Raw genomic sequence first — 12,099 nt, forward strand, 5'->3', positions numbered from 1 at the left:
TGGGGGGGGGTCACCACAACATGAGGAACTGTACTAAAGGGTGGCAGTGTTAGGAAGGTTGAGAACCACTGAATTCTAAGCCATGTGGTGGGGTCAAGAAGCTGCATTAATGCTGGGCTTCCCACCTCCCCAGGATTGTCCTAGGGCCATGTGGCAGTGGCATGAACTCTTGTACAATCTTTTGTTATCATGGAGATCTGCGGGGTGAAAAATCTTACAAGCTCTGAGGCAACGCTCCTGTTCTTCAACAGAACTACCCTGGATGGAAACACTTGGTAATCTCTGCTGCTCGGGGTTGCTGAGCACAGGAAACATGGCTAGTGTATTTGAAGGGCCAAATGTTTTATTTGGAGTTATTGTTGTTGTGGTGGTGATGTTTTTTTGTTTTGTTTGTTTGTTTGCAATGCTTGGGAGAAAACCCAGGGCCTCTTGCAAGTTGGGTGCATGCTTCACTACTAAGCTATATCCCCAGTTTAATTTTAATTCAAGTTGCAATAGCCTCGTGTGACTGGTGCTTGCTGTATTAGGCTGCACATGAAAATACTTGTAAGTGGCGGCATTGTGGAGCTAAGCCACTTAGCTTAGCAAGCTGCACAAGTCACCTGGAATCTACTGACCAAATTCAGGGCACTGTCTGTGAGACCCTGAAGGTGGCTTAAACAGCCAACCTGAACTTTGCAGAGTGGATGTCGTTCCTGACTTTGGTGGGGACAGTGTTATAGTTCAGCCCTTAAATGTCCTCTGAAGGTCTTGTGTTGAAGGTTTGATTGGCAGCCTGTGGCACCATTGGGAAGTGGTGGAAACTACAGGAGGTGGGGCATAGTGGAAGGAAGTCAGGTCATCCAATGGATACCCTTAAAGTAGATGCTGGGAACCTGGTTTCTCCTTTTTTTTTCTTGCTACTTCCTAGATACAATGCAGTAAGCAATTCTGTTCTTACATACACTATTGCCAAGATATTACTATGTCTTGAGCTGGGTCCAGAGCAGCAAGGCCAAGTGAATATGAACTTGATACCTATGAAACCATGAGCCATAATGAACCTCTCTTCCCCAGAAGTTGAATATTTCAACTATTTTGTTATTTCAGCAATAAAAGCAGACTAATGTAGGCAGTAAGAGGAATCTGAGGGAGCCGGGCGGCGGTGGTGTATGCCTTTAATCCCGGCACTCAGGAGGCAGAGGCAGGTGGATCTCTGTGTGTTGGAAGCCAGCCTGCTCTACAAAGTGAGTACTAGGACAGCTAGGACTGTTACACATAGAAAGCCTGTCACACACGCACACGCACACGCACACGCGCACACGCACACACGCACACACGAGGCCTTTGAGGGCTGGGAGTGTGGCTCAACAGGGGAGTACTTGCCCAGCTCTGCTTTTAAAAAAGGATCTGAAAATCAAATCACCATTCTTGAGTTTGTAAACATGAACATGTGAACTCTAGAATCCAAGGTTCTTTAAAATGTTTCTTATCTATTATTTTAGGGGTTTAAGTGTTTGCCTACATATGTGTATGTGTACTGTGTACAATGCCTGGTGCATTCAGAGGCCAGAAGAGGGCATGGGATCTCCTGAAACTAGAGTTACAGATAGTTGTGAGCTACCAAGTGGGTGGTGGGAATTGAACTTGGGTCCTCTAGAAGAGTAGCTAGTATTCTTAACCACTGACCCATCTCTCCAGCTCCACCTCAAAGGTTCTTTATTTTTCTGCATACATATCCTCTTGGTCCCTTTTTACCCTCTGGACTGAGACTGACTATATAGCTCAGGCTGGCTTCAAATTTTAATTCTCCTGCCCCAGCTTCCCCATACCAGGATTAGAAGTCTATGCCGCCACACCCTGCACCACACACCATGTTATCACTGTATCCCAGTGCAAAGGTGCAGTGCCTCCTGTTCTCTGCCAACACTGACTTCCCTCTAACTGCAAGGACATCTCAGCCTGTTTGGGCTGCTAGGACAAATAACACAGATGTGTGGCTTGTAAGCACAGAAATGCAGTCCTCTTCATTCTAGAGGGCCCGGAAGAGCCAGATGAAGGTCTTCTAGAAGATTCTGTGTTGGTAAGGGCTCACTTCCTCACAGGTGACATTGTGTTACTGGGTCCTCAAGTGATGGAGAGAGAAGCTGTTTCAGGCCTCACTTAGAAGGGTTTTGTGAAGGTCGGGACTGTCACCTTGACAGGATCTAGAGTCACCTGGGACACGGGACTCTGTATGTCTATGAGGGATTATTTTGACTTCATTAGTACTGCCCATGGTGGGCAGCACCATTCCCTGGCAAGGATCCTGGACACCATTACATGGAGAAAGGGAGCTGAATATTCATTTACGGTATCTGTTTCCTGTCTGTGCATGTGGACCAGTGGCTTCCAAACTCTGGCCACTTTTATCTATCTATCTATCTATCTATCTATCTATCTATCTATTTCAAGACAGAGTTTCTCTGTGTAGCCCTGGCTGTCCTGGAACTCCCTCTGTAGACCAGGCTGTCCTCAAATTCAGAGATCTGCCTGCCTCTGCCCCTCCAGTGCTGAAATTAAAGGCAAGAGCCACCCCACCATGCTCAGCTCCAAACTCCTGCTAACCTCGACTCTCTCCCCAACCGCATACCTTGAACTGTCGGCCAAAACAAACTCCTTCTCCCTAAAGCTGCTTTCGTTGGGATATTTTATCACAGCAGTGGGCATGGAAGCTAAGACAGACACTGATCTTGCCCGTGAAGGATGTGCCCCCATGACGTCACCACTGCTCCACGCCTCCACCTCCTAATCTCATCCCTTGGGGGGGGCGGGGTGTCAGATTTCCATGGAGAAGCAGCGTGCCTGTGGTAGTGGTGATACCTGGTTCCTGAAATGCTCCAGGACTCACCTTCTTGGACGTCCGTGGCTTGGTGGCCTTGGATTTCTTACCCCCCTTCTTGCCCGAGGCGGCCTTCCTTCCTCTTTTCTCTGGGGGTGGAGAGAGGATCGTTTCTGACTTTCCTTTGGTCCCTCGCTTCTTGGCCAGGAGTTCAGGGTGAATTCTCGGCAGGACACCCCCACTGGCGATGGTCACTCCTTTCAGCAGCTGAGAGAGAAATGGAAAGAGCTGGTTAGGTCTGGGCTGGCTAACACAGGTCTCAGCGCTGGCCAAACAAGGCTGGAGTCCCGCTTCCGCTCAGCCAATAGAACTGCTCACATGCAGTTCCCGGCGCTTCCGTCCTACGCTGGCAAAGCGTTTCTCAGGGGGTATCGGTTGGGCTGTGGTCTTGCGTAGAAGGCAAAACAAGGCAAAATCAAAGGGTCAGAGACATTGAAACTGGGACGATGCTCAGGGCTCTGGGATTTCAGATGACATCAGAGAGTAGGGGGCTTCACGGGTGGGAAGCCCAGCTGGTCAAACCTGGGTCAAAGGTTAACACCAGACTGAGATCCAGCGGCTTGCACACTCAAACCTGTATCCCGTCAGGAACATATGTTTGATCATGCATCTCCCAATGGGTACATTTTGAATAATCAACCCATGACCATATATTCTGCGTCTTTTAAACCAGAGGGTGGTCTGAACCCCCAGCTTATCCATGAACCACTAGCCACCCATATGTGACCAGAGCAGCACCAACCACTCGAGAGCCTAGAAACACGTGCAGTTATTACAGCACTATTGACTCTGATACAAGAGCTTGTGGATTTTTATTCGCATACCTTTGTTTCTCATTTTTCTAGCGATCAATCTTTATTACTTTTTTTTTTTCCTTTTTGGAAAACAGTTACTCTGTGATGGGATGGCAACTTTGAAAATTCTTTAGTTTGAGTAGAGTGAGCTCAGAACATAAATATAAATAAAAATTCTCAGACTATTTACCCACCAGCTTGCCCACGGTTGGGGAGGAAGGCGTTCACTTGACTATGGTGTCAGTCAGTTCTAATGCATAAATAAGGAATCTCCTACTCAGAGCCCAATAAATCACCCACAAGGTTTGAGTCAAGAAATTGCCAGGAATAGTACGTGCATGTGATGACTTGTATTTAGTGCTGAGACAAGGTCTTGACGGCACAGCAGAGTCTGTTCAAGAGGGGGTTTCATCTTGACTTTGAATGCAGAGCTATCAAGAATTGTTCTTCTCTACCTTGTCCTGGCGTGCGTGCGTGCGTGCGTGCTTGCGTGCGTGGAGGTGGGACTGGGAACTATCACAGGAATGACTGATGCCTGGCTGCGTCCACCCAGGAGCATGCCTGGCAAACTGCTCTCCCCCGTCCCCCCACACACATCTGAGCCTAGGGTGCAGACCTACCTGGTTGAGCTCCTCATCGTTGGCAACAGCCAGCAGGATGTGTCTGGGGGCTATCCGGGCCTTCTTATTATCCCTTGCGGCGTTCCCAGCCAACTCGAGGATTTCCGCTGAAATTACAAGGGGAGCTTAAGAGACAATCAATTTATGTTATTGTTGGTGTGTGTGTGTGCGTGCGTGCGTGTGTGAGTGTGTGTGTGCGCGCGCGTGCATTTGTACATGGGTGGAGGTCAGAGAACAATTTTGTGGAGTTGGCTCTTTCCTTCCACCTTTATGTGGGTTCTGGGAATCAGACTCATGATGTCAGACTTGTGCAGCATGTGTCTTTACCTGCTGAGCCATCCTGCCCACCCTAAAATTGGTGGTTTTTGTTTGGGGGCTGTATCCATAGTTATCTAGAGGTGTGTGGGGCCCAGAGGCCACAGGTTGGATATATCTAGTATCTTATACCATTTATTTCTCTGTCATTTCTATTTTTTTTTAAAGATTTATTTATGTATTATGTATACAGAAGAGGGCACCAGATCTCATTGCAGATGGTTGTGAGCCACCATGTGGGTGCTGGGAATTGAACTCAGGACCTCTGGACCTCTGGAAGAGCAGTCGATGCTCTTAACCTCTGAGCCATCTCTCTAGCTCTGTCATTTCTTATTTCTCTTAAATTTGTATCTTGTGTGTCTTTAAGCGTTTTGCCTGTGTGTATATGTGTGCACCATGGATGTGCCTGGAGACGATAGCGTTCAGAAGAGGGTTTTGGATTCCCTGGAACTGGAGCTAGAGACAGCTGTGAGCCACCATGTGGTTGCTAGGAATCAAACTTAGGTCCTCTGCAGGAGCAGCCAGTGTCCTTAACCACTGGGCCATCCTTTTTATTTCTCCAAAAATTTGTTGATGTGTGTGTGGGGGGGGGGGGGAGGCAAGTGTGCCACAGAGTACACGTGGAGGTCACAGGACAACTCTGTGGGGTCGGTTGTAAAGATGGATTCTGGGGATTTAACTCAGGTTGCCAGTGGGTAAGGCGAGTGCCTTTACCAATAAGCCATCTCACTGGCCTTCTTATTTCATTTCTTTTTCTGGATTTGTTTGTTTGCCTGAGTCAAGGTTTCACTCTGTAGCCTGGCTGTCCTGGAACTCACTCTGTAGACCAGGCTGGCCTCGAACTCACCGAGATCTGCCTGCCTCTGCCTCCTGGGTGCTGGGATAAAAGGCGTGTGCCACCATGCCTGACTTTCTGTCTCATTTGCTACTTTTCTTTCTTCTTCACTTTTATTGTTATAGTGTTATTGTTTTTGTAAAGATTTGCCTTATTTTTAATTAAAAATTTATTTTACTTTCTCTTCAGTTGCGGAACGATGATTCGTTTGTTTTAAAAAGTGTGACAGGAGGGCTGGCAAGATGGCTCAGTGATGAAGAGCACTGGCTGATTTTCCAGAGGACCCGGGTTCAGTTCCCAGAATCCCTGTCAGGTGGGGTGACTCACAATCTCCTGTTACTCCAGGGCCTAGCTAGCACCTTCTTCTGGCCTTCATGTGGAATACATTCAAATGTGGGACACACTCACATAGACACATACACAAATAAAAGTAAAAACCAAATCTTGTTTTTTTTTTAAGTGTGAATACGTTTGGTGTTTACAAATCCCAGCATGTGGGTGGCTGAAGGAAAAGGAGCCCAAGTTCCTGGCCAGCCTGGGCTACACAGTGGGACGCAAACAAACAAACAAGAAAATGAAAAACTAAAGGGATGAGTTTGAATGAGAAAGTATTTACTAGAAAGCTGGAGAAAGAGGGAAGGAAATGGTGTGTGGGTTTGCGCCAATGTCCGTAGACAGGTCTGTGTTTTGAAGCACTCCGCTGATACAACAGCATAAATACCCAGGCCTGAAATGAACAGGGGATTGATTCCACACGTGTCTTCACAATCAACTTAACTTCAAACAGAAGAGCCCATAAAGTTGCCAGCATCCAAAAAATTGACGGCAATAGTTGAATTTGGCCTAAGTATACCATATGAGCCAGGCAGATGTGATGAACAAAAACAGAATAAAACAAACTTCGGAGTTAAATATTTATATGGAATTTCCAGAATGGAAGGCACTAATGAACTGCAAATTCTTCTCATGCCTTTCCTGGAATACTCAGCAATGGCTAGCAAGTTCACTAACACTTCACTGGTTCACTGACACAGTGACCATAGGCTCTGTGTGTGTGTGTGTGTGTGTGTGTGTGTGTGTGTGTGTGTGTTTGCACGTGCACACGGTGCCTGTGTGCTTGTGTGGAGGCAGACGTTGACATCAGGGATCATGCTCTCCTTTTTTTACACCATATTTTTTGAGAGTTTCTCACTTAAATGAGACCTTGATCTTTTGGCTAGACTGGCCCACCAGTGAGCCTTGGGGATCTGCCTGTCTCCGTCTCTCCCAGTGTTGGGGTTACAAGCCACGCACGGCTTTTGCGTGGGGGTTGGGATACTAACTCAGGCCCTCAGGCTCGCATAGCAAACGCTTTATTTACTAAGCCATCTTATTAGATCCACAGCCTCATTTGCTGAATTAAAGGTTGGGTCATTGCAGTGTAACAAGTATGAACATACCTGTAGGGACTGATACTTTGAAATTAATGCTGTATTAGACTATCTGGTCTGTGGCTTCAGGTTGATGCTCAGCTTTGCCTTCTCTTAAAAATTCTATGTAGCTCTGGCTGGCCTGGCCCTCACTATGTAGACCAGGCTAGCCCAAAACTCATAGAAATCCGTCTGCCTCTGCCTCTTGACTGCTTAGAATACTGAGGTTAGAGTTTCCAGGGGGTTGCTCTTCTTTAACTGGGCAGTATTCTCACGGCACTTAACCTTGGTGTGTGTGTGTGTGTGTGTGTGTGTGTGTGTGTGTGTGTGTGTGACAAACTGTGACATTGTTAGAGGGACTGATCCCACTTAGTTATCTCCACTTTTGTATGTTTGACTTGCATAGATTTCCTTCGTTTGCTGTCGAGACAAGGTTTCTCTGGGTAGCCCTGGCTGTCTTGGGACTGCTCTGTAGACCAGGGTCTAACTCAGAGATCCGACAGCTTGTGCCTCCCAAGTGCTGGGATTAAAGGCGTGCACCACCATACCGGGTTACATATGTATCTCTTAAAAAGCACCCACACCATTGTTAAGTCTTGTTTCGGTTTACTACTCGAGGACTGAACATCAGGTGGAATTAAGTAAGAAGTGCACCGAGCTTCTCACCAATGGGTGGAGCGGTGCACTCCTGTGATCCCAGCACTGAGGAGGCTGAGGCAGGAGGATCGAATGTGTGTGAAGCCAGCTTGGTGAAACAGTGAGTTCCAGGCCAGCCTGGGCAATAGAGATCCTGGGTCAAAACCAAAGCCTGTCTTCTTGGGGCTGGGGACACGGCTCAATAGGTACCATGCTCTCCAAACAAACATGATGAGATTGTGTTCTTGAGTGTGTGTGTGTGTGTGTGTGTGCGCGCGTGTGTGTGCGCGCACGCAAAGGTCAATCTCAGATGTCATTCTTCAAGGGCTATCCACCTCAATCTTGAGAAAGGTTCTCTCACTGGGACCTGGAACTTACTGATTGGCAAGGCTGGCGAGCCAGCAAGCCTCAAGGGTACACCTGTTTACACTTCTCCAGTGCCAGGATTTCAAGTGTGTGGCACTGTGCCCAGTTATTACATGAGTGCTGGGGATCAAACGCAGGTTCTCATAAATGTATGGCAAGCATTTACCAACTGAACCATCCCTCCAACCCTTCTACTTTACACATATAAACCAAACAAACAAAAACAAAACAAACAAAGAAACAAAACAAAACAACCCTATAACTCCCTCCGCCCCAGGGATTCAATGAACAATCTGTTTCAGAGTGAAGAGCCCTCTCTTCCTTTCCCAGAATCCTCTCTGCACTCTCTCTCTGGGAGCTTAGCTAGTCATATACAGTGTTTGCTAATGTAAGCCGCCCTTCGCTTGGCAGGTACAGAAGGGTAGCTTAATTGTGGGCTCTCTGTCCTACGTGGACCGACTTTCCAAAGCCCTTCCCCAAAGCCTCTAGAAGCCGACCTTGGCCAAGCCGGCCAGGAAAAGCCCTGTCATCACCTGCAATATCTTTGAGCCAGGCACTGGGTGACCCATAGCATCCTCCTGACATGTTGGAATTACCTGCCAGGTATTCAATGACAGCAGCCATGTAGACGGGTGCGCCGACACTGATCCGGTACTTGAATGTCCCTTTTTTCAGGTAACGCATCAACCGACCTACTGGAAAGATGACACCGGCCCTGGCTGACCGCGACAGCTTGGACATTTTCTTCTTCCCGCTCCGGCCTGACATCTTGCCTCAGTTTCTCTCTCAGCTTGCTGACACGGTGGCCTCCTCCTGGCACTTACACAATACTAGAGAGGAAAGAAGGCAGGGATTGAGGCTGGCTGGAAACACCAGGGGCACATCAGTGTGGCTGCAGGACACACTGTGACATGTCTGGCTGCCCCGAGGAGGCAGCTGAACCCTAGCTGCTGGCCCGAGAAGCTGAAGGCATGAGCTGGGCAGGGCCTCTGAAAGGCATCCGCAGCCCCCATACCAACATCCCTCTCCTCCCCGCGCGGGGCAGCCCTGAGCAGCAGAGGCCAAAGGAAGCTGTCACTAGAGAGGGAAGTTCCGCTCCTGTGCCCAGCTGTGCGGTGATAGCCTAGATGCCATCTCCTTGTCCCCAGAACCTGTGGATGTTGTTCTGCATGGAAAAGAGATTTTGCAGATATGATTCAAGTTTTTTTTTTTTTTAAATACAGATATTCATATACTCAAGATTAGCTGTGAATTCTCATTCTTATTACCTCCACTTCGTAAATGCTGAGATGACAGGTGAGCGTTGCCACGCCTGGCTCCATAGTTAGCTTTTTGTTTGTTTTTTTGTTTTTCGAGACAGGGTTTCTCTGTATAGTTGTGGTGCCTGCCCTGGATCTCGCTCTGTAGACAGGGCTGGCCTCGAACTCACAGAGATCCGCCTGGCTCTGCCTCCCGAGTGCTGGGATCAAAGGCGTGCGCCGCCACCGCCCGGTTTGTTGTTTTGTTTTAAAGACAAGCTCACTATGTAGTCCTGGCTGGCCTGGCATTCACTCTGTAGACCAGGCTGGCCGTGAACTCACAGAGATCCACCTGCCCCTGTTTCCTCAGTGCTAGGACTAAAGGTGGGTGTGCACCACCATGGCTGGCCATAGTTTTGAGTGATATAAATAAGCCTACATATGTTTCTCAAAAGGAAATATTTCAGCTTGTCTAACACAGCCTTTCTTCCTTTTATCCAGGGTCTCAGGTAGCCCAGGGTGACCTGGAACTTAATAGATAGTTGAGGATGACCTTGAACCTCTGATTCTCCTGCCTCTACCTCCTGAGTGCTAGAATTACAGTCATGCACCACCATAAGTTTATGTGGTGCTGGGGACCATACCCAGACCTTCATGCATACTAGGCAAGCTCTCTCCAACAGAGCTGCAGCCCCAACCCCAGAAACCCTCCAGGAAGGGCAGTATTAATGGAACATGCTGCTACTTAGCAATCAGAAAGCCATAACACAACTGAGGCTTCTGCTCCTGGGATGGGGAATCCAGGATGACTCTGGGGAGACTTCTGAAGTTGGCCCAGAGAGGTGGACTCTGTGTAATGCACCAACAACAATGCACCAACATACTGTCCTTTACGGAAGTCATATTCTGAGCCAAGATCAAACAACTATAGCATCCTGCACACAGTCTTGCTGCTGTTATTGTTCTGAGACAGGGTCTCTCTGTGTAGCCCTGGCTATCCTGAATTCACTATGTAGATTAGGTTGGCCCAGACATAGCCTTTTTTCTTTTGAGACAGGATTTCTCTGTGAAGCAGTCCTGGCTATCCTAGAACTCACTTTGTAGACCAGGCTGGCCTCGAATTCATAGGGATCCTCCTGCCTCTGCCTCCCGAGTTCTGGGATTAACGGCATGTGCCACCACCACCTGACAACACAGTCTTTTTAAGGCTAAAAATAGTTGTTAAAGGGATGGGTTGATCTTGAGCTGTCAGGTAAGGGAATATGGTGACCCCCCCCCTAAAAAGTCATATACTATTTATAATTGTCTTAGTTAGAGTTTCAACTGCTGTGAAGAGACACCATGACCACAGCAACTTCTATAAAGGAAAACATTTAATTTGGGTAGCTTATAGTTTCAAAGGTTTAGTTCATTATTATCATGGCGGGAAACATGGTGGCATGCAGGCAGACCTGGTGCTGGAGAAGGAGCTGAGAGTTCTACATCTTGATTCAAAGGCAATAAGAAATGAACTGTGACCCTGGGCATAGCTTAAGCACAAGGGACTTCAAAACCCACACCCACAGTGACACACTTCCTCCAACAAGGTCACACATACTCCAACAAGACCACACTGCCTAATAGACCACTTCTCTCTATGGGGGCCGTTTTCTTTCAAACCATCACAATAACTTGTATGTCTACATTATGATATGTATAACAATATATATAATTATGGAGTATTGTAACTGAGAATAAGCGAATCACACAGGGCAAACAGGAGCAAAGCCACAGACATTCCTAGGAAATGAATCACAGCTACTCCAGGGTGTCAGCATTCTCTTGTTGACAGAAATGAGAAAGTCAAAATTAACTGGAGTTGATTCTGCCCACTGAGACAATGGCTCATCTTTCCACGACTGTCTTAGCTGCAGCCCACACACAATGAGAAAGCCAAAGGAGGCTCAGGGTTGATGGGGACAGTACTAAATAAGTGCCTGGCTGCTGGGAGACACACAACTAAGGTTACTGAACCTGGCATGGGCCACTGTTTAAAAAATTTACGTGTGTGTGTGTGTGTGTGTGTGTGTGTGTGTGTGTACATACATGTGTGTGTTTGATAGTATCTGTATGTATGTATGTATGTATATGTATGCACGTGTGTATGGATGGATGTGTTTGTGTGTGTATGTATGTGTGCTGGATAATTTTATGTTAACTTGACAAGCTAGACTCATCTGAGAGGAGAAAACCCCAGTTGAGAAAATGCCTCCATAAGATAGAGCTGTAGAGCCGAGTGGTGGCGCACACCTTTAATCCCAGCACTCAGGAGGCAGAGGTAGGCAGATCTTTGTGTAGCCTGGGCTATAGAGTGAGTTCCAGGATAGCCAGGACCACACAGAGAAGCCCTGTCTTGAAAAACCAAAAGAAAAAAACAGGCTGTAGGCAAGCCTGTAGCGCATTTTCTTGTGACTGATGCCACCATTGTAGATGGTGCCATACATGGGTTGGTGGTCCTGGGTTCTACAAGAAAGCAGGCTGAACAAGCCAGTAAGCAGTACCCCTTTATGGCCTCTGCATCAGCTCCTGCCTCCAGGATCCTGCCCTGTTTGAGTTCCTGCCCTGCTTCCTTCTGTGATGGACTATGGATGTGGAAGTGTCAGCATAATAAATTCTTTCTTTGCTACCTTGCTTTTAGTCATGGTGTTTCTTCGCACAAATAGAAACACTAACTAAGATAGTATGTATGTATCTATGTGTGCATGTATGTGTGTGTGTATATATGTATGTATGTAGGAATATGTATGTGGGTATATATGTATTGTGTATATATATGTATGTGTGTATACATATGTATGTGGGTATATATGTATGTATATTTGTATGTATGTGTGTATACATGTATGTATGCATGTATATATGTATGTGTATATATATGTATGTGGGCATATATGTGTGTGCATATATGTATGTTTGTATATTTGTATGTATATGTATATGTATGCATGTATGTGTATATGTTTGTATGGGTTGGGGAGCTTACCTGA

At 47.0% G+C, this 12,099-nt stretch overlaps 1 protein-coding gene across 2 annotated transcripts in view; it reads right to left on the reverse strand.

The window, feature by feature from the left end:
• The window catches only part of LOC118569805 (core histone macro-H2A.2), a 56,760-nt gene that overhangs the window by 25,170 nt on the left and 19,491 nt on the right, over positions 1–12,099 (reverse strand). For both annotated transcript variants that reach the window (XM_036168058.1, XM_036168059.1), the window contains exons 2-4: positions 8,432–8,665; positions 4,275–4,381; positions 2,870–3,067 (exon numbers count right to left, since the gene is read on the reverse strand). In XM_036168058.1, the coding sequence (XP_036023951.1) occupies positions 2,870–3,067; positions 4,275–4,381; positions 8,432–8,603 (477 nt within the window). In that variant the 5' untranslated portion in view covers positions 8,604–8,665. The remainder of the gene's footprint in view (positions 1–2,869; positions 3,068–4,274; positions 4,382–8,431; positions 8,666–12,099) is intronic.

The sequence above is a fragment of the Onychomys torridus genome, chromosome 18 (assembly GCF_903995425.1).
Source record: "Onychomys torridus chromosome 18, mOncTor1.1, whole genome shotgun sequence".
NCBI lineage: Eukaryota > Metazoa > Chordata > Mammalia > Rodentia > Cricetidae > Onychomys > Onychomys torridus.